Below are 20302 nucleotides of genomic sequence, written 5' to 3' on the forward strand. Positions count from 1 at the left end.
TCCCTAATATCTAGATATAAATCAATCGTTATTTTTCCCTCACTAACAGCTGTCGACGGTAACTTGTTACCGTGGTTACCACGATTTACCGCGATGGATGCGCGCGAGTTTTCAAAGGAGGCGAGCCGCTCTTTACTTCCTGAAGCAAGCTCTGTTGCTAGCTCTTAGCTCACACAGACGCACACCATGACCGATGTATTCATATCAACATGAATTAACCAGTGAAAAGACCACCATCGCTTATCCGCATACGACTACATTTGAAGATCGTATGGCTCTTTGTTGCGGAATGATCCCGTTATTCGTTCGTTCTGCTTGTTTGTTATCGCTACGGATGCACTAGCTCACAAACAGCTCCTTCAGTATTGTGAGCTGCAAAGCAAATGGCAACAAATTAATTTTAATAATGACATTTTAACTTGCTAAGGTAAGCCCTGGGCTGTACAACTAAACCCATTAACTTCACTGTTTTGATTTCGTCAATGATAAGAAATCCCTACGTTTCCACCTGAGGCAGGTAGATGTTTAAAGTGTTTAATAACGTTGTGCCGTCTGTCCCCACAGCCTCTCCTCGGACCTCTGTCCTTCAGTGTGTTCCCCACAGCCTCCCCTCGGACCTCTGTCCTCCTGTCACCACAGCCTCTCCTCTGACCTCTGTCCTACTATCTCCACAGCCTCCCCTCTGACCCTCTGTCATCATGTCCATCGACTTCGACAGCGCTGCCCTTCAGACACAACAAGATGAAGATGAATACGATCAGGAGGATTATGCGAGAGAACAAGAGGTACAGAAATGGGTTTTAAGTTTATTGGTTAACATTGAATCTGTGAGGTGGTTTGAGTATTGAATGCCGTGCACTAGCAACATTGTCATGTTTCATAGGTCGGTGATTGGTTTCTGCTTTGCACAGCTGTTTACCATTGTTGTGAAGTACTTAATGGGCTTTATTTTAGTAAGTAAACAGACAGTTTAAACACATGAGAGTGATACATTACTCATGCCTCAACCATCCACTGTACCCTGAACCGGGGATGTAATTGGCCCGGGAGAAAGGCCTCCTCCAAGGTGTGTCACACTGGAAACCGCTCTTTCTCCTGTGTTCACGACACATACATGATTAACCAGACTGGATTTTTTCTTGACGCAGTATGGCAGTGTAGCATCAATAGTCATGTGTTGGTTGTTTTACTGGACAACACTTTAGATTTGGATAAACTCTTGCAAATAGATGACTTTGGGACACACAAATGTATAAATTCACCGGTATATTTTGATGGTGCGGGTGTTGAAAAACTCAGTGAGGTGGAACGTCTTTTTCTCATAGAGGAATGTTTCCGCTCCAGTGAACCCATATGTTTGGTCTGAACAATGGAGGGCTTTGGAAGGGAAATGCAACGGCCCCTCGTGGATCTGACAGCATGCCATACAGGCTGTGGATGATTTGCACAGAAGGTCTTCTCTTCTCGAGTCTAGACTAGAGGTGGCGTTATCATAGGGCTTAGCAGTCACATCGAGGAACGCTCTGTTTACTGAGGCTGGATGTTGTGGACTATGGGTCTGCTGGTCCTGGATACAGTGAAGGAGGTCAAGTCCATTCACCAGACCTTGTGGGAAGTAAGTCCAGCTGGAGCTGCTGCAGCCTCCATCAGCCCTGCTCTGGTCATTTAGGAGACCCCGTTTACGGCGTTGGACAGTAGTTTAAATCATATTTGTTGTGTGAGTAGTTGCACTGTGATTTCAGTGGAACTACTGTGGGAGTTCTGTGTTTCTAACCAGTTTTGTAGGTTAACAAGATCGGTTGGAAAAAGGCTGTGTGAACTTTCCTCTGGTGGGGGACTGTCCTTATGCTGGCCCTGTTGAAACATGCTATAAACTAGAGCTTTGCTGTTTTGTTGCTGTGATCTGGCAGTGATGCTACTAATAACAAATACTAATGAAGATAAGGTGATGAATAGAAAGGAATGATGCGGTAAAGTTGGAAGGTGATATATATTCAATTACTTGATAAGAATAATGTAAATATAATCCAATTTAAGTATTCACTGGCATCAGGTTAAAAAGTGTTTTCGATATTGGAAATGTTGCCTGTTAAAATAAGTAGCTCATTATGCACGAGGTCTGGGCGTGCATGATTTTGTCCTATGTCCTGTGTTGTGATTATGTTGCTAGGCAGCCACAGTGAGTCATATTCCCATGCTATGTTCCAGCTGCACAAGCTGCTCACTGACCTGCCTGATGATATGCTTGAGGACAGCCATGACTCGAGCCCTGAGCTGGAGTACTCTACCTGCAGTAACAACAACATCAACAACAGAAAGGGGTACCTAACCAGTCACACTTCATATACAGAAAATGGATTATTGCACATTATTTCATTCTAAATACGTTTCTTGATCTCTTGGTTTCTCAGCCAACCGCCTGAATGGACCCAACAAGCTGAACTCTCCCCTCATCCTAAACGCAACTCTTACGAGGTCGGTCAGATTTCCATTGTTAGATTGAACGGTTGTTGGGATGTGTTCACGCTCCATAACTGTACATCCGGTTGGTGTTTCTCAAGAACTACGATGAGGACTACAATGGAGGATCTCATCAGCATGAGGGATTCGAGGGCGAGGCTGTTCACATCAACGGCTACGACAGCCATGCCCAGAGACCGCCTCTGACCGCCGCCTGGAAGCAGCAGCCTCAAGGTGAGCCACTCCAGCCGTCCCAGGCATGTACCAACACAGCTTGAGATGGTGCTACAGAGACCAACAAGTTCTCCTCCACAGAAGGCTTTGGGCGTCAGCCGTTCCCCCATGGTGCCGGTGACCGTTCGGACTATGAACTCGAGGAGGGAGACGGGAAAACGCGGTTCTTTGAGAACCAAAACAATGCAAAGAAGCATTTCCAAGTGAGTTGGTCAACTTTGTTCTTACTGCAGGATGTCTGAACAACTTCTGTCATTCATGTTGGGTGCTATAAAATGTTGTAAATTAGTACTTTTTCAAATGATATTCATTCATTGAGTGACCTTTACCATCTTGTAGTGCTTGTCTAGTAAGCTTGAAACTGAGTCAGTGAAATGTTAGTTGTGGTTTTATTTTACGGAATGCGCTGAGAGTAGTTTTTACCGGAAGGCCTACTATACTGTTGATCAATATTTTGTTTCTACTAAATTGTTCCATTGCTATTATGCCATAGTGCGTATGTACTTGTTTTGTGTGAATAAAGTCAAGGGAATTTAAGACATCTGTGTGTGTGTGTGTGTGTGTGTGTGTGTGTGTGTGTGTGTGTGTGTGTGTGTGTGTGTGTGTGTGTGTGTGTGTGTGTGTGTGTGTGTGTGTGTGTGTGTGTGTGTGTGTGTGTGTGTGTGTCCAAACACTCAAATCCTGTGTCTTATCACGGTCTGTGCTTTCAGAACATCGATGATCCAGGGTCAGGAGAGAGAAGGGTGGCTCACTGCAAGGCAAACTACAACCCCCATAAACCTGCTGGTCAACCTCAGAGCCACAGTGTTCAGGCCCCTCTTGAGCCCTTTGAGCACCTGCAGAGAGAATACCTGGACACCGCACAGAGTGAGTCCCACAACACGCATTCCGAAACGGGACACAAGTGATGTCTTCACTACGAGTATGACCGTCCTTTTGTGAAGGTGACGGAAGAGGAAAAAATACCAATAAGTATTAAAGTATGATAGAGTCTGATGGTTAGACTTCCTTCACTGGGCAATTTCAAGTACGGTAATGAAGTTGGATCGTCTTGCTCCTTACTCCAGTATTACCAACTTATAATATTGCCCCAAAAAAGGCTTTTGACCTCTTTAAATATATAGGACGTCAATCAATGGTCAACTGGCCAATTCAGGCAGGCACATACACCGCAAGAGGAGACGTGTTGAAAAAAACCATGGCCGTTTGAGATCCTGACATCGATAATGTCAACCATCAACATGGGCTCGATGGTTTGTTCAACCCTTAGACATGGAAATCAAAATCAACCGCTGGCCAGAAGAGGCCCCACACATCCACATACAATGTGCGAGGATGTATATGTGGATTTATATATCAAATATCTAAGACTCAGAGAAGCTTAACTTTCTCTCGGACTCAGATATTTAAATGAAGGGCCACATCCCCAAACCGTAGCGTTATACTTACTACAAGGGTCCTAGAAGCGCCAGCAATAGCTGGCAAGACACATCCACACATGGTGGCATTATATACACTAGACCAGTGGTTTTCAAACTGTGGGGCGCGCCCCCCCTGGGGGGCGCCAGAGTTCTTCAGGGGGGGCGCGACGTGAGAAAAAAATAAACCCGAAGAAAAACCTGAAAGTCGATGATTCAAATCATCAATCGTACTTCAACTGTAGAAGTAACCTAACTAAATCGATTTTCAACCGTTTATCTTCGTGCAAACCATTTAACAAATCTACACATTTGTATCTTCAATAATATCTAAACAGAATTTCGATATCATTTAAAATTTCTTCAGAATCACAGTTTTAGTTTCGTACCGCTTCGTTTTCAGCTGTTTTCATTGAAGACGTCAGCCCATTCTGATACACCTACTTCTAGACATCGTAACTCATTCATTTTTCAACCGTTTACCATCGTTCAAACCATTGAACAAATCTACACACTTGTATCTTCAATACTTTCGAACGGAATTTTGATAGCATTTATACTTTTTTCAGAATCACAGTTTTAGTTTCAAACCGGCATTGTTTTCAGTTGCTTATAATAATTTAGGTCACCATAACAACGCCGGTAAACAAACCCCGCCGAATAGTCGAATCTCTGGACTGAAAAAGCAGATCTGATTCGACTCTGAAAATTCAGAGTCGGGGACCCTGAATGAATCTGTGCAAACTGGCAGTTTACACAGATTAAGATGTTCAAATGTATTTAAAAAAGGTTAAATTGTGTTAAGAAATGTGTTTAAAAACGCACAAAGATGTTTTAATGTTTCAGAAATATGTTTCAAATGTTTAAAAAATATGTTTCAAATGTTTAAAAAATATGTTTCAAATGTTTTAAAATTATGATCAGAGATGTTTAAAATGTGTAAAATAATTAAGATAGCTTTCAAAACACAGGTCTTTAGAAAAGAAAAAATTGGGGGGGGGGGGGGGGGGGGGGCTCAGCTGAATTTTTTTCTCTGAGGGGGAGCTCACTCTCTCACACTTTGAAAACCCCTGCACTAGACTATATATAGTGTTAGAGAAGCTCAGCCCTCTCTCGGACACGCCTACTACCGCCTACTGAAAGTGATTATGTAAGTCCTTTTGCCAAATATAAAATGTTTTTTAGAGGGTTCAATGTGAAGGGATTTTCACACACTTTTTAATCCAAGCGTCAAATAGTGTCGTGGAGGGCAGTTCACGGATGTGGGGGATTATGTGGTGAATGTGCATTCTTTTAAACAGCCGTTTTCTGGAGTGGTTATTTTTTGAGGTTGCTTCCCTGTTGGATAACTTAAAGTAGGTATCACTCTTTTGGGGAAAATCTTTGTAACAATCCTCCCTGCCACACTGCACCACGTGGCTTCACTGGTCTCCTCCAGGACACACGGGGGGGCTGAGTTAACCGGCTTACTGCAGAGTTGTTATAATTGTAAGTGTCAGAGCAGGTGTTCAGTGCTGGCATGTCAGTTCTCTTCTGAATGTGTGTGGAGATGGCTGGTCAACCTGTGGTGCATTGATTGTTCGCTGCACCACAGGTGTGCAGCCTCATTTAAACACAGTCTAATCAATCTGATTTCGGGGCCAAGTGAGGCCACACACACACACACACACACGCACATACACATACACACACACCTCTGTTGGTATCCAAAATGAATCTGTTGCGATACAACAGCACACCATTATGTGATAGCAACTTTCATTCACGTACCGCAGTGCAAGTAGCCATTGGTTTGTAGCATTGCCTGCAGTGCAGATTAATGATTTAAACAGATGGCAATAATTCTAGGTCTATGAATATAGTTTACAACTATGGATGCAATAAGAGTACTGTGTGTATACAAATGTAAATAGGCTTTTGTATACATGTAGGTTATAGGTTACCTCTGCCATGTCCTACAACTTGTATTGACCATGGGGACTATGACGAAGATACCCGACTGTGATTGGTTAAACTGATTTAATCACATGCTAAAGCCGTTAGCTTTTTATGACAAAGCTATGACCTATAGTTTTACATTGACAGACTTGATGACTATTTACAACCCATATACCTGTTAAGGAACCTCCCTAAACACACTGGACCTCTTACCGCTTCTGTTGCAGACACCGCTGAGGGCCAGCAGCTGGCTCAGCTGCAGATTCTCCACAAGGCCCAGCAGAGACAGGTGGAAGACCTGGAGCGCAAGCTGGAGGACTCCAGGCGCAACATGCGCTACCTTGAGCATCAGTTTGCCATCGTTAAAGGTGATTCATGCCATTTGGCGACGTCATTAGTGTCATTTAGGATTTAGTAGTAATAGAACAAACGATGCACCTTTCCCTTGATTTGAAACTAAACGGTGATAACAAATTTTGTCTATAATAAAAAACAGATGAAAAAGATGGCCTGGCAGTGAGTCTGAAGGAGTCCAGCCACCTGGTGGAAGAGGGCCAGGAGAGGGAGGTTCAAATGCAGAACAGGGTCAAGTCCTTGGAACTGCAGATCCAGTCACTGACAGAGCGAGACCATGAGGTCAGTCTACATTGCAGCGCTGCTGTTGTCTTGATTGACTCTTCAACGGACTGCATTTGTAGTGCGCTTTTTATACTCGTGGCCACTCAAAGCACTTTACACTCGCATTCACCCATGGATACACGCATTCATAAACTGATGGTCAGTCAGGCAAGGCGACAGCCAGGAGCACGGGTTAGGTGCCTTGCTCAGGGATACCCCAACACTCCACTAGGACGAGCCGGGGATAAACCAGCCACCTTCCATTTTGCAAGACAACCAGAAAACACTTTATCCCCCATGATAGTAAGCATAACACCTAACACAATATATCCATGAACTGGTTCACTTTCAGAACCTTAAGAAGCAGCGGATAGCGGAGGCTGCTGTGGACAGTCTGAAACAGCAGATGGCAGAGCTGTGTCGCTCAGAGACGCTGTCTAGAGCGCGGCAGCAGCACGACCAGGACCTGACGGTCAAGAGGGAGCAGCACAACGCTGCGCTGCTGGGACTGCAGCAGCAGCTGGACGTCAGCGCCCAGGCCCTGAAGGAGCAGGTCAGCACTCCGCTGGTTGAGGCGTGTTGGGACTTCTTGTCCCTTACGCTCTGGGACGCACAACGTCAGTGTTCACAGGGTCGTTTGAAGGTCCCGGGGACGGTCTTACCAAGGATGTACACCCATAGCTTCACTCTCTTTCCAGTAGCAACGGGGGCCCAGCAGTACAAGTTTGCAGTCACACATCCATTGTAATCCACACAAAGCCCTTTAAAGAGGATAGAGAAATACACGTTTTAGTGGCTGTTTATTGATCCCTCTATGGAATCGATAAACAGCCGCAGAGATTAGCATAATGCAACATTAAGAGGCCTTAGGAGCTGCGCGCTAGGGGGCCTTGTTTAATGGCGGGGGGGGGCGCTGCAGGTGGAGGTCGGCCAGAGGTTGCGGGAGCAGGTGAGGCAGCTGGAGCACCAGAGGGAGGCGGAACAGTTGGAGCGGGCCAGGGTGGTCAACGCCCTCTCCCAACGCCTGGAGGAGACTCAGAAGCAGTGTGCCCAGCTGCTCCAAACAGGTGCCCTGCATGCTCTCCCTACACGCTCAGCACTCTGCAGCGTTTGGCGTTGGTCCCAAATACTAAGCACTAATGCTAACTAAATTCTGAAAAATGTTTCCATCGTTCCCCAACATGAAGGGTCAGTGCAGGAGATGAGCCAAATGCAAATCAAGCTGCAGCAAGCTCAGGCGGCGAAGATTCTGAGTGAAAACATGAACCAAGGGTTGCAGGTTTGTTGCATTCATGTGAAATCCTCATATTTGTTCTGCTATTGAGTCATTTAGTCACACTGAACACATACAGGTCGTTAAGGTCTCTGCAGGGATTAGCTTTATGTCCAGGTAGAATGCAGCCCTTGGGAATCTAAACCAATGCGCTGGGTGTCAGACTGCTGTAACCATGACGAGACTACCCCTAGTCGTGCATCCTTGCTATCGGCCAGTTCAAAAACTTCCGGTACCATCCCTTCCTATAATCTGTTCTGCAGGAGGACCTGACGGACCTGAAGGCGCAGATCACCATGTACGAGTCTGCGGTGAAGCACGGCGTCATAGTTCCGGACCCCATACTGGACGACTGGGAGAACCCCCCCTCCGAGTCCTACGTCGAGCTGGGCATCAAGAGCGCCAACCGCAAGAAGGTCCGGCTGCACAGGTACTTAGCCAGGGAACCCAGAGCCCCCGGCCTCCTGACAGCTCACTGAGAACCCACTGCACCAACTATCTCCCTCTGATGCATGGCAGGGTCACACCTCAGTGTTGAATATAAAAACAATGGCTTGGCCTGTAGATCTTTCCACTCTGACTGGTAAAAAGACAAAATTGTAATTTTGGATCCTGTCCTTGGTGTCGAATCAGAATTTATTTTATTAAATCTTATTGTGCAAGTACGCAAGAGTAAAATTCTTAGGCTTGGTTCAGCCACATAGCAGCAACAAAACAAGATATAGTCAATAAGTAAGACACAACCAATTCAAATAAAAAGTATGTAATAAGTAGCAGACGTGGTTGTGGTACCAACCATGGTTGATTGTATCTCTGTTAGCTCGAATGTGTCTGGAAGGTGTAAAACCTGGTGGTGTTTCACTGAGTGTAACTGTGATTGTGGGCCTCTGCAGCACACTATTGGGGGAGCTGGCCAAGCCCACACTGCCCCTGGAGGAGCAGGTGAAGCAGCTACGAGCCGAGCTGCAGCGCTGCCTGGGCAGCCTGAAGGCCAAGAGGCAGAGGATGGGCCAGCTGCAGCAGGAGCTGCAGGCCTCTCAGAGCAGCCTCAGCCTGATGAACACACAGCTGCACCCCGCTCAGCCTCCGTCACCGGTGAGCTCAGGTCGATGGCGGACTGGAGCACATTGACCCCTGCTCGGCACATGACCCATGTGCTCATATCATGACTGAATATGACTCGTATTAACATTCATGTTCTTTGCTTTGAGATCATTTGCAGCTGCAATCGCTAATTACACATTTCTGCATGTCATGCAACCTATTTCATATATATATATATATATATATTACTGTATCACCAAAAACCAGTTTGATCTGATAAATCATTCAGTGTTTACTCAAAGCTAAACTTATATGAGCGTCAACAAAGTAATCTATGCTATTTCATCACTGTTGCTAAAATATGACCATTCATTTAGAGAAAACATGAATATGATATTTGTTTTTGCCAGTCTGCCCAAAACACTTTCCGCTGTGCTGAGAGGTAGAAAAAACAAAGGTGGTGTTCTGTTTTTGACTTTGAAGGGCCTCTTCAGAGGCCCCTGGACGTGGTATGTGACTTGTAGAGCTCTGCCTGGACAGTGGGGCACGGCAAGGCGCTAGTGTTGGGCTTAGGGGTGCTGTAGCTACCCCTAGGATAGCCATAATGCGCCACTAGCACCCCAAAGAAATGTTGGTGTTTTTTTGAATTTTTAATTTTTAACATGTGGATACTATCTACTACTACTACTACGGGCGTTGAATTTTGGACGACTTCAGCTCCTGTCCTGTAATAATTTAGCACAAGGAAAGGGCTAAATAAGCCATATCATAATGGATCATTTTTTACTAAAAGGCTGGCCTGTCAATGTGACCTCTGTATCCCATGAGCTGAGCGCCTTGTGTTCAACACTGAAGGGCATTGTAACCGTTGTGGAGCAGCCTGGGTTCTGCTGATGCCGCCGGGCTGAAAGGTCAACCAGCCCCATAGCAGACGCTAAAGAAGAGCGACGGCGCCACCCTGGTGGAGGGTGGAGCTCCTTCTCGGCAGCGCTTTATTATGACGTCCGATTGATATTATGACGTCAGGCTTCACGGACACGCCCAGGAGTTGTGTAGTTGCATACTTTATTAACAAAATGTGGCGCATTTAATTTCATATACAACGTTGCGTCATATATTCTTGCCAGTGTCTTTCTTCCAATTTTGTGTTAATGTTTTTGTCCATTCTCAGATGTATTGTTGCCATTCTTTCCATGCTGCTGTGTACGGTATAAGATCAGTTTTATTTTAGTAAATTGTAATTAGAAATGCAGGATTTTCTGAACGTGTGTGTGTGTGTGTGTGTGTGTGTGTCACCAACAGGTGAGAGCCAGTCCTGTAGACGTGGTGGGTGCTCCTCAGGGTGACTGCGCCAGGCTACAGCAAGACATCCACCAGCTGAAGGAGCAAGTGGAGGTCGGTCACTAAACACATCGTCACTACAGGGACCTCCATGGACCCTCCCTCAGAGCCAACCCACCCCCTTTATAACATGTTTACCTCATTTGAATGTTTGTACATGTGTGTGTGTGTGTATTTATGTTTGTTTGACTTGCAGAGCCTAGAGAGGAAGAACCAGCACCTGCGTCAGAGCGAAGAGAAGGTGAGGGCGGCCAACACAGAGCTGTGCTCCAAGATGAGGGAGATGATCCAGGAGCTGGACCAGGAGAAGCAGGAAGCTGCACAGAGGTAGCCATCCGAGGAGGAGGACAGACGGATCAATATTTTAGCGCTGTTTACGAATGTAACGCAATGAACTTCACAACTGTTAAAAAAATCTAATTTGAGCGTGCTGGCGTTTGTGTCAGTGTCTGAAGCTAGCAGTGAGTAACCAGCCCTTGGACGTGTCTCCAGGTACGAGCGGGTGCAGCAGCAGTACAGGGACGACGTGGTCCAGCGGGTCCGCTCAGACCTCTCTGAGGAGCACCATGCCCACATGGACCGGCTGGTCTCTGAGCACCAGCAGCAGGTCCATCAGCTCAAGTAGGTCCCCCAGCGTCCCGCCTCTCTGTCTTCCTAGAACCCCTCAGCATCATTTTCTTGACTCTTATGACGGTTTAAGGCAGGGTTTTCCAACCTTTTTTGATCCAAGAACCATCAGATTCATGAAAAGATTTGGAGGACCGGTGGTCAATTTGAATGCATCATTTGAATCATTTTTTAACAAAGGATGTTGCTGGTTTTCAAGATGGTTTGTTTGTTATATTCACAACAATTAAAGCAACGGAAATGATATGCTTGAGTCTCGGGGCCCCCTTCAACAATGGAATAATATAATATAATACAATTTATAAAGAAGAGAAAAGTCACCTCATACATAAAGGGATACTTCAGCGGTGGAGATATGAAGGTTATATGAAGGAAATAATTCAATGTATTATAAATGTGCAAAAAGGGGGCACCTCTGCCCTCGTTTTTTCAAACGCAGCATTTGTATATTACTGTACAGCATAAAAACATTTGCTAATTACAGTAGCTCAGCATATCAAGTATTTGCACTCAACCTTTTCTCCCCAGTTGAAATAAGTGTTTATCTTATACAGTAGGCCTACTTTAGTATAACAGCACTTGGGTTAGTAAACAAATCACAACAAGCAACATGAATTTGAAAGTTTATTCATGAAAAGATATGAACTATTTACAAAAACAAAACGTGTAAGGTGCGTTTGCTAGAGTCAGAATAGTCACAGCTCATCTTGAGCATCTACTGTCTCCTGGTAGCCACGGTTCTGCCCATCTTGTGCTGGGTAATTAGCTCTGATGGCCTGGACATCACAGGAAGCTGATACTGTCTAAGAAAGAAAGAACAACATTAGCAAAGCAAGATAAATTATGCCTTGCGTAGCCTATACAGCATTAGACAGACTTCAAGCTAACGTAACGTAGCATATGCTCCGCCAATAAGATCGGCTACTTTCCGATAACTACATTGTCACGTTCCCCGGGACTCAAAACTATTGTAGCCAATGTGTTAGTAAAAAAACAAACTCTTACTCTATGTTTAGAAGTCTCTTTTTCCCGGCGGGCTTTCGCTGGGGTTTCCAGTTCACTTTCTGGGTCCGGAAAAATGTATCCAATACCCAACTTTTCAGATGAGGGGTAAATCCTGGGTGAGAGGTTACACACATGGCCCCGTCCTCACCAGATTCAGCCATTTATTCTAGAAGAAACTGGCATCGCTGAAATTCTCTGCAGCGTTAGTGTCTATAGGCGAACAGAGCAAACCGGCGCTCCGGCTCCTCGTCGCAGCAGCCTCCTCCTCCATTTGTGTCAATTCTTCCTGGCTGTATTCTGGCTCAGTGGCTCACTGACCAGTGGTTTGTAGTCCTCGGCTCTTCTAGCAGGCAAGCAAAGTTCTCCCGAGATGATGTCAAATGCATCATTTGACGTCATCTCGGGAGAAAATTAGATCAGGAAAGCTGGGCAAATGGAAGACTGGGTTAGACTGAGGGGAAAAAAACATTGTTTTTATATTACAATAGCGATTTTATAATGATAGAATGCCGGTTCTGAATGGGTGAAGTATCCCTTTAAATAAACACAAAAGTAGTGCAAAGACCCAGTGCATTCACAATGCTTAATTTACAGTGGTTTAGCTACATATTGATCGATTTTCTGTATCTATTGGAGGAAATAGCATGACTCGTATAGCCTCAATTATAAAATGAGATTATTTTATGGAAATGTTTCAGGGCCCGGTTCTAAAGGGTCCCCGGACCGGGGGTTGGGAAGTACTGGTTTAAGGAACTGTTTGTGTTCCACAGAGCGCTCCTGGCTGAGGCCGGTGATAAGCTGTTCGGGGTGCAGGAGTGCTACATCTCGGTCTGTAAGGAGAAGGACTCGCTGGAGGAGAGGCTTGGCAGCAGCACAGAGGAGGCTCTCACAAGGGAGCAGGAGGTAAGGCTGCACCCTTTACTGAGAAGTGAGGAGTAGAGTAACATTAAGAGGCCTGTGTCAGCCAAGGCAATGGCCTAAGAGGTTAATGAAGGGTCATTTCTCACGCAGCCAGATGGCAGTTGTGTCATTAAAGATGTCTAAACTCGTCTGAGGTCAGTTGAAAAATTACGCAAGGGTTCTGTGCTATTTGTTATAATAAATGAAACGTGTGACATTGAGATGAATCAATGTATTCACGACTAGTGATTTAACTACAAATGTGTATGGTTGTATTTACCTTAGTTTGTCTTTGGGCTGTACCCAATAGGTAGACTCATATAAACCATATTGGTTTATATGAGTAGTACACTATGTAGAGGTTTAAGCTACAAGTTTACAATTACACGTGAATCATGTGAAAGAGAGAAGAATGATTACAGGAGAACTACTAATTCGGTGTATAGGTGAGCTTATTGCATGTTGGATCTAATCAGAGACCAACATATTAACGAACAAAGCAACTTGACTGGTAAGTGCTGCAACGGCGAAAACAACCTCTTGACTATTGTTGTGAGAAGATCCAGTCGATCTGGTTCTATTAACTTAACTCAGTCTTGTTTTGTTAGCAATGCATTGCCTTGATTGCATGAAACTATGGGACATCCAATAACAATCGGTGAAGAGCTGTTGATTGGTCCATCACGTATTGATCTTGTCAAGGTAAAGACTTTATTATGACCTCTGGGCCCGGGTCCCGGCCCGTAGACCTCTGGGCCCGGAGCCCGGCCCGTAGACCTCTGGGCCCGGAGCCCGGCCCGTAGACCTCTGGACCCGGGTTGGACCCGGGTTGGACCGCTGAGAGGCCTTCATTAACCTAAGAGGTTAATGAAGGGTCATTTCTCACGCAGCCAGATGGCAGTTGTGTCATTAAAGATGTCTAAACTCGTCTGAGGTCAGTTGAAAAATTACGCAAGGGTTCTGTGCTATTTGTTATAATAAATGAAACGTGTGACATTGAGATGAATCAATGTATTCACGACTAGTGATTTAACTACAAATGTGTATGGTTGTATTTACCTTAGTTTGTCTTTGGGCTGTACCCAATAGGTAGACTCATATAAACCATATTGGTTTATATGAGTAGTACACTATGTAGAGGTTTAAGCTACAAGTTTACAATTACACGTGAATCATGTGAAAGAGAGAAGAATGATTACAGGAGAACTACTAATTCGGTGTATAGGTGAGCTTATTGCATGTTGGATCTAATCAGAGACCAACATATTAACGAACAAAGCAACTTGACTGGTAAGTGCTGCAACGGCGAAAACAACCTCTTGACTATTGTTGTGAGAAGATCCAGTCGATCTGGTTCTATTAACTTAACTCAGTCTTGTTTTGTTAGCAATGCATTGCCTTGATTGCATGAAACTATGGGACATCCAATAACAATCGGTGAAGAGCTGTTGATTGGTCCATCACGTATTGATCTTGTCAAGGTAAAGACTTTATTATGACCTCTGGGCCCGGGTCCCGGCCCGTAGACCTCTGGGCCCGGAGCCCGGCCCGTAGACCTCTGGGCCCGGAGCCCGGCCCGTAGACCTCTGGGCCCGGGTTGGACCGCTGAGAGGTCTTCGCTTCATCGTGGAGCTAACTATTCCTTTAATATCTGCCATCATCTACCATGGATGCTTGTGTAACGTTATGATTGTATTAAGCCTGTGGATCCATCGCATCAGTCAATTCAACCTGCTTCTGTTACCCGCTTTCCGTAATGGCATTTAAATCTGGAAGAAAGATTGTAATTAAAATGACATATCTGCAAATATTGAATAGGCGAGTCCAGGCCTTCATGTTTAAGGACTGGGTTACTTTGTGTACTTTTAAAGATGAAGGAGCAGAGCAGCGCCGCCCTGGACGCCCTCAGGAGACAGCTGGAGGACCAGCACCAGGCCTCCGTCCACCAGCTCCAAGCTCACTGGCTGTCGGAGCAGGAGGCGGAGATCCAGCAGCAGGTCGCCTCCCGGCTGGCCTCGGCCAAGGCCGCCTGGGAGGAGCAGCAGCAGGTAACGTTCCCACCACGCACCCCCGCTCTGCCGACGCCGCCCCCCTCTGGACGTGGTCCTGAAGACGTTGTGTGGCTGCTGCCTGTGCAGAGGGAGGAGCCCCGGGCCGGGAGCCCTGAGGAGGCGGATACGGTGGAGGGGTGGTCCCAGACGGAGGACGCTCCAGCCGGCCCACCCGGCGCTGTATTCAGCGCCGAGGAGCTGGAGTCCAGGCTCAGCGCCCAGAGGCAGGCCCTGCAGGCGGAGGCGGGCCGGGAGCGGGAGAGGGCCGTGAAGGAGGCCCGGAGGAGGCTCCAGACGGAGCTCCAGAAGAGGCACCTGGAGGACCTGGCCACACAGGTAACGGGAGACGCGTCCGCCAGTCGTACACGTAGGCCTTCACATGCCGTGAGGGCGACCCGCGACTGAGACATGTACTCTGTTGTCCCGGGGATGCAGGTGGAAGGAGCGGTGAGCCGGGCGTACGGACGCTGGCTGGAGGACCTGACCTTGCTGCCTGAGTACAAAGCCAACCTCCAGGAGGAGAAGGACCAGTGGGAGGAGATCCTCAAGCAGAAGGCATGTAGCACTCAGTCGTCCACAAGGAGGTACACCGGATGTTATGCACGTGTGTTGACCGCTGTTCCCCGTGGCAGGCGGCCCAGACGGAGCTGCTCCAGGGACAGCTGGAGCACCTGAAGGGGGAGCAGGCCGCCCTGCTGAGGGCGGAGCTGGCCGCGGCGCGGGCCGCCTGGACCAGGGACAAGGAGCAGGAGATCGCCTCCCTGCTGGCCCCCTGGAGGGAGCAGGAGCAGCGCCGGCTGGCCCAGGCCCTGCAGCGGGCCGCCGAGGAGTGGCAGCTCCAGAAGAAGGAGTTGCTGGAGCGCTGCGAGGCCGGTCTGCAGCAGGCGCTGGGGGAGAGGGAGGAGCGCTGGAGGGGCCAGCTGGCAGAGGGGCAGCAGGCACAGAGGAGGCAGGCCAGGGAGGGGCTCCTGGCGGAGCTGGACGCCAGCCTGGCGGAGCTCCGGAAACAGCCCCACGGGGGCACGGTGAAGCCGTGGGCGGGAGAGACCGGGGGCACCGTTGCTCAGATCATCGCCTCGTCCTACAGAGATCTCACGGCTAAAGCGTTGGGCCAGGCAAAGAAGGAGTGGGACAAGGTGAGCCTTTCGGTTCAGTGGCAGGAGTGGTGGCCGAGCGTGACCTCTGTTAATAATTATACCAGGAGGGGTGTCTGTCGCGTGCGTTCTAAAGGTCAGGGTGTTGTGACACCAGGACAGCCCTGTAGGAAAGGTTATTTCACCGGTGAAATATGATGGATACGGTTGCCTGTACTGGGTGTCAATGTCTATGTTTGTGTTTGAACAGATAAGTGAGGAGAAGCTGAGCTGCGCTCTGAGAGACGCACAGGAGCAGCACCAGAGAGAAATCAGTCAAATCCAGAGTATGCACTGCATTATCCCTTTGTACCGCTGTTCCACTACACAATCCATTCGTGGTTTTATTAAACATTTATATTTGAAAACACGATGCACGTAATGCAGCAGTTACTACAAAGCAAAGAAAGCGCTCCTGATCCACGAGAAAGCGTCCCGGTCGTCCCTGACCTTGCGGTTCGCGCCCCGCCCATGCAGGCTCTGCGTCGCTGCTGCCCCAGGAGGCCCGCTGCGGGGGGCGGTGCGCGGAGGCGCTGCGCAGGCTGCAGACCAAGAACCAGGAGCTGCAGAGGCACCTGGAGAAGGCCTGCAGGCAGCTGCAGCACACGGTGCGCGACAACAAGGCCACGGTGCAGCGCCTCAAAGGTGAGCCGCCTCCAGCCACGCTCTGGGGACGCAGAGGTCTGGTGAAGGGCAGCGCGGGGTCTAACGGGGGGAACGCTGTGGTTCAGCCTCCAGCCATGCTCTGGGGACGCAGAGGTCTGGTGAAGGGCAGCGCGGGGTCTAACAGGGGGGGCCGCTGTGGTTGTGTTGCAGAGGAGCAGGAGAGCAGCCTGCAGCACGCCCAGGAAGACCACCGACAGCAGCTGGAGGTCGTGACCCGGACGCTGAAGGACGCTTCAGGGTGCGTTACGGTCCCTCCGCTGTAAAGCTCTTTCTCTCGGTGCCTCTTCAAGATTGTCGTTGGCTCCCAGTCCAAAAGGTTGTGGGGTTTGATCCCCAAACATAGCTCACCTATACTCGCTCAGCAGTGACCTGCTAAAGGGTGACATGGTGATGGTAGTGTTAAGGAATTGCCCTACGAGGTCACCTTGAAGAGGGTGAATGTGTGTATGCGTGTTTCTCTGTGTCGTTCATTTGTCTGTGTCTTATGCATGTGTGTGTCGTGGAGGTGTCTGTGTGTCGTGGATGTGTCTGTGTGCCTGGATGTGCCCTCATCACATCTGTGTTCCCTCCCAGGGTCTGCGGCCGCCAGGCTGACCTCCAGCCGGGCCTGGACGAGATGAAGCAGCAGTACCTGTCGGCCGTGGACAAGATCCGAGGTGGGTGAGCCTGCTACCCCCCCCCCCCCCCCACACACGTAGCTTCATAGCAAGCGTCCCGGAGCGTCCTGACCCGAGCGCTGTGGCTCTGCAGGGGACATGCTGCGCTACCTGCAGGAGAGCATGGAGCGCGCTGCCCAGCTGATCAGGGCCGAGGTGCGGCGGGAGCGGCAGGACACGGCGCGCAGGATGCGGCGATACTACATGAGCTGTCTGCAGGAGCTGCTGCAGCACGGGGAGCAGACCTCAGGGTAGGCCCGCTGTGGGGGTGGGGGTGGGGGTGGGGCTGGGGGTTCGTGTTCCTCTTCAGGCCACCGTATTCAGGTTTCCCCTGATCTGAGGCACCGTGAATGAACACATGGCAACATATCCCTCAACACCAGGACAATATGTAAATAAAATGTTAACATGTAAGTCCAGGGGTTGGTAATGTATGTTAATATTAGAAAGATGGCGAAACATGAGGCGATCCATCACTGAAGCAATTCGGACTTCCTTCCCCTCTTGAGCTCTGATTGCTCCGCTGAATCCTCGTGGATCCTGAGGGACACCTGGTCCAGAGCGGTGCGCTGACCTCCAGGTATGGTGGTGTTTTCTCCCCAAGGGCTGAGCAGAAGATCATGAGTGCTGCAGGGAAGCTGCTGGCGATGGCCAAGGTGCTGGAGACCCCCGTGAAGAAGAAAGCCCCCCTCAAGGACCACGCCTTACCCGGTGAGTGCCGAACCCAACCACCCTGCTATCAACGACCGAGACGTACAGCAGGACTAACTGATCTGGAGTCAGCACAGGCAGGACCTGAGTCAATCCACTGGCCTACATCCAAGGATGATGCAGTCTGCGTTCAGTGGTGGATGTACACCTAAAATGGATTGATGTGGTTTAATGGATCGGTGTGTGTCTTCCATTACAGCCAGCGGCTCCAGTGGACCGCCTCCCTCCAGGAGAGCAGGAAGTTCCCCCTGGAGCTCCTCCCCAGGGTTACCGCTCCCTGGGCTGGGTCTAGAGGAGGGGGCCCGCGAGGGAGACCCTCCCCCCCGTGCCGACCCCCAAGGCAGCGTCCCGGCCAGGAACAAGAAGCCCGGGAAGGCCCCGGTGCAGAGCAGCCCCTCGCCGGGGAGGGGGAGGGAAGCAGGACCCCACGCCTCGCGGTCCCACACCGCATACCCGGGCTCCGCCTCCCCGCCGGGCTTCCTCCCGCCATCGCTGAGCAACGGTCTCCGGGACCTGTACCTCCAGGGAGCCGGCTCCCCAGGGGGCACCGGCGGGCCCGTGGGCCCGGAGCTCCGAGGCCAGCGCTCGGTCATCAGGGAGACCCCCGTCCGAGACGAGGGGGAGAGCGACTGGAGCTCGGAGGGGGGCCGGGTGGAGGCGGGGGGGCGGCTGGCCCGAGACGGACGCCAGGGGGAGGAGTTTGGACGGCTGGCCCCGGACGCGTCTGACCTCACTGTGTACAACGAGTTCGCCAAGAGGCCCCTGAGCGTGCCGTTGGCCAAGAGGACGTGCAGAGAGCCCACGCCCGGCTCGGAGGTGCCCGGGGGGGGGCAGCCCGGCAAGGCGGTGTTCTCGGCGCTGAGGCAGTGCCAGCAGGACAGTGGCTTCCACAGCCCCTTCTCACAGCACCAGTGATGGCACACCGGTCCACCAGACCCCTCCACCGTACAGGGCCTTATGCAGTGACACAGTTTACACACCCAGAGGGATGGCTTCCTGTGAGTGGCAGAGTTAGAGACTGAAAACTGATTTGGATATACGGTCGAAAACCTCAGTTGACGACCACAGCATGCCAGGCAATTATATTCATAAAGCAGCTACTCAACTTTACATGACTTTCAAAAATATTGATCTAAATCCTGAACCTCATGGTTTAATGTTTTAAAGCTGAAATGACATCTAGTAGCTAAATAAAGAGCATTCCTTTAGTGCTAAAGGCGTTATGCGGTATTGGATCTCTTGGCTGCCTTTCTGACCGGGCCAGAACATCAGGCTCTACTTGAAGGTTGCTGAAGCTGCTTGGTGAAACATGCAGGTGTACATCTGGACAGTTCTTGGTTAAAGCCTCACCACTCAGTGAGCGTTCCCCGGCCTCTATGGAGTCCACTTCACCAGTTTACCAAGATAAACAGCTGGATGGACTTGTGGTGCTGCTGTCATGGTCCAGTCCCAGCCTGTACAACAGGCTCATGTGTCTCCTGATCTGTACTGGCAGGCGTATGACTTTGCTCTGGTAGTGGCGTGCGTAGCTGGAGTATTCAAATACTCCTTCCTTGTTGCTTTAAGTACTCCAAGTCCCTTAGTGCTCGTGTGCCTCAGTTGTTCATTAATGTTTGTTTTTTAAGTCGTTTTGTGTTTATATTTGAATTTTTTAATTTAAACTTTATATTTTATATTAAGTTAAGAAGGTATGCTGTGCATATATTAAATAAATATTTTTTTTAACGAATCAATGGCTCTCGAAAGTTCCTTGAATTTTGCTTGTTCAGTTGCTCAGATCCAGTACAAAAATGTAAACACAACTATTATAATCGTCTGAGTCCGATAACATTAGATTCAACTTTATTGTCATTGTGCAGAGGACAAGAATAGAGACCGAAATGCAGTTGGCGTCTTAACAGTGCAAACAAGTAGTATGGTGCAGAGTATGTAATGAACACAACGTCTAACTGATCACTGTCTTGATTGTTTGTTTGTTTTGCCTTGATTTTGTTTTGTTTTTTCCACAATGTCTTGTTTTTAAATGATTTATGATGACTTTATGCTCTGTAAGGTGACCTTGGGTGCCTTGAAAGGCGCCTCTAAATTAAATGTATTATTATTAATGGATAATATAGCTTTTGCAGGGTATGTAATGGACAATATAGAAGGTGCCGACTATGTAATGGATAATATAGTTGATGCAGACTATGTAATGGATAATATAGAAGGTGCAGACTATGTAATT

The 20302-nt window shown here is 48.6% G+C and overlaps 1 protein-coding gene across 1 annotated transcript; it reads left to right on the top strand.

Moving 5' to 3' along the window:
- The first annotated feature begins 52 nt into the window (after positions 1-52).
- Positions 53-20139, top strand: cep152 (centrosomal protein 152). The gene is made up of 28 exons (XM_056598562.1): positions 53-427; positions 675-785; positions 2209-2321; positions 2412-2475; positions 2562-2694; positions 2776-2897; positions 3405-3561; positions 6278-6418; positions 6547-6686; positions 7021-7221; positions 7588-7735; positions 7856-7947; positions 8205-8371; positions 8835-9036; positions 10288-10380; positions 10523-10653; positions 10819-10947; positions 12729-12861; positions 14730-15245; positions 15345-15464; positions 15542-16045; positions 16254-16329; positions 16520-16687; positions 16859-16946; positions 17282-17364; positions 17459-17615; positions 17969-18075; positions 18275-20139. Exons 2-28 carry the CDS (start codon positions 699-701, stop codon positions 18988-18990), a joined length of 4788 nt encoding a protein of 1595 aa, XP_056454537.1. The 5' UTR covers positions 53-427; positions 675-698; the 3' UTR covers positions 18991-20139.
- Positions 20140-20302: the final 163 nt, after the last annotated feature.

Source organism: Gadus chalcogrammus, chromosome 9, assembly GCF_026213295.1.
Source record: "Gadus chalcogrammus isolate NIFS_2021 chromosome 9, NIFS_Gcha_1.0, whole genome shotgun sequence".
NCBI classification, from domain to species: domain Eukaryota; kingdom Metazoa; phylum Chordata; class Actinopteri; order Gadiformes; family Gadidae; genus Gadus; species Gadus chalcogrammus.

Bases quoted from the DNA above. Each gene is read 5' to 3' on its own strand.
- cep152 (XM_056598562.1), top strand. From the start codon at position 699: ATGTCCATCGACTTCGACAGCGCTGCCCTTCAGACACAACAAGATGAA. The intron at 15,246-15,344 runs GTAACGGGAGAC...CCGGGGATGCAG, and splicing joins TGGAGGACCTGGCCACACAG to GTGGAAGGAGCGGTGAGCCG. The intron at 16,046-16,253 runs GTGAGCCTTTCG...GTGTTTGAACAG, and splicing joins CAAAGAAGGAGTGGGACAAG to ATAAGTGAGGAGAAGCTGAG.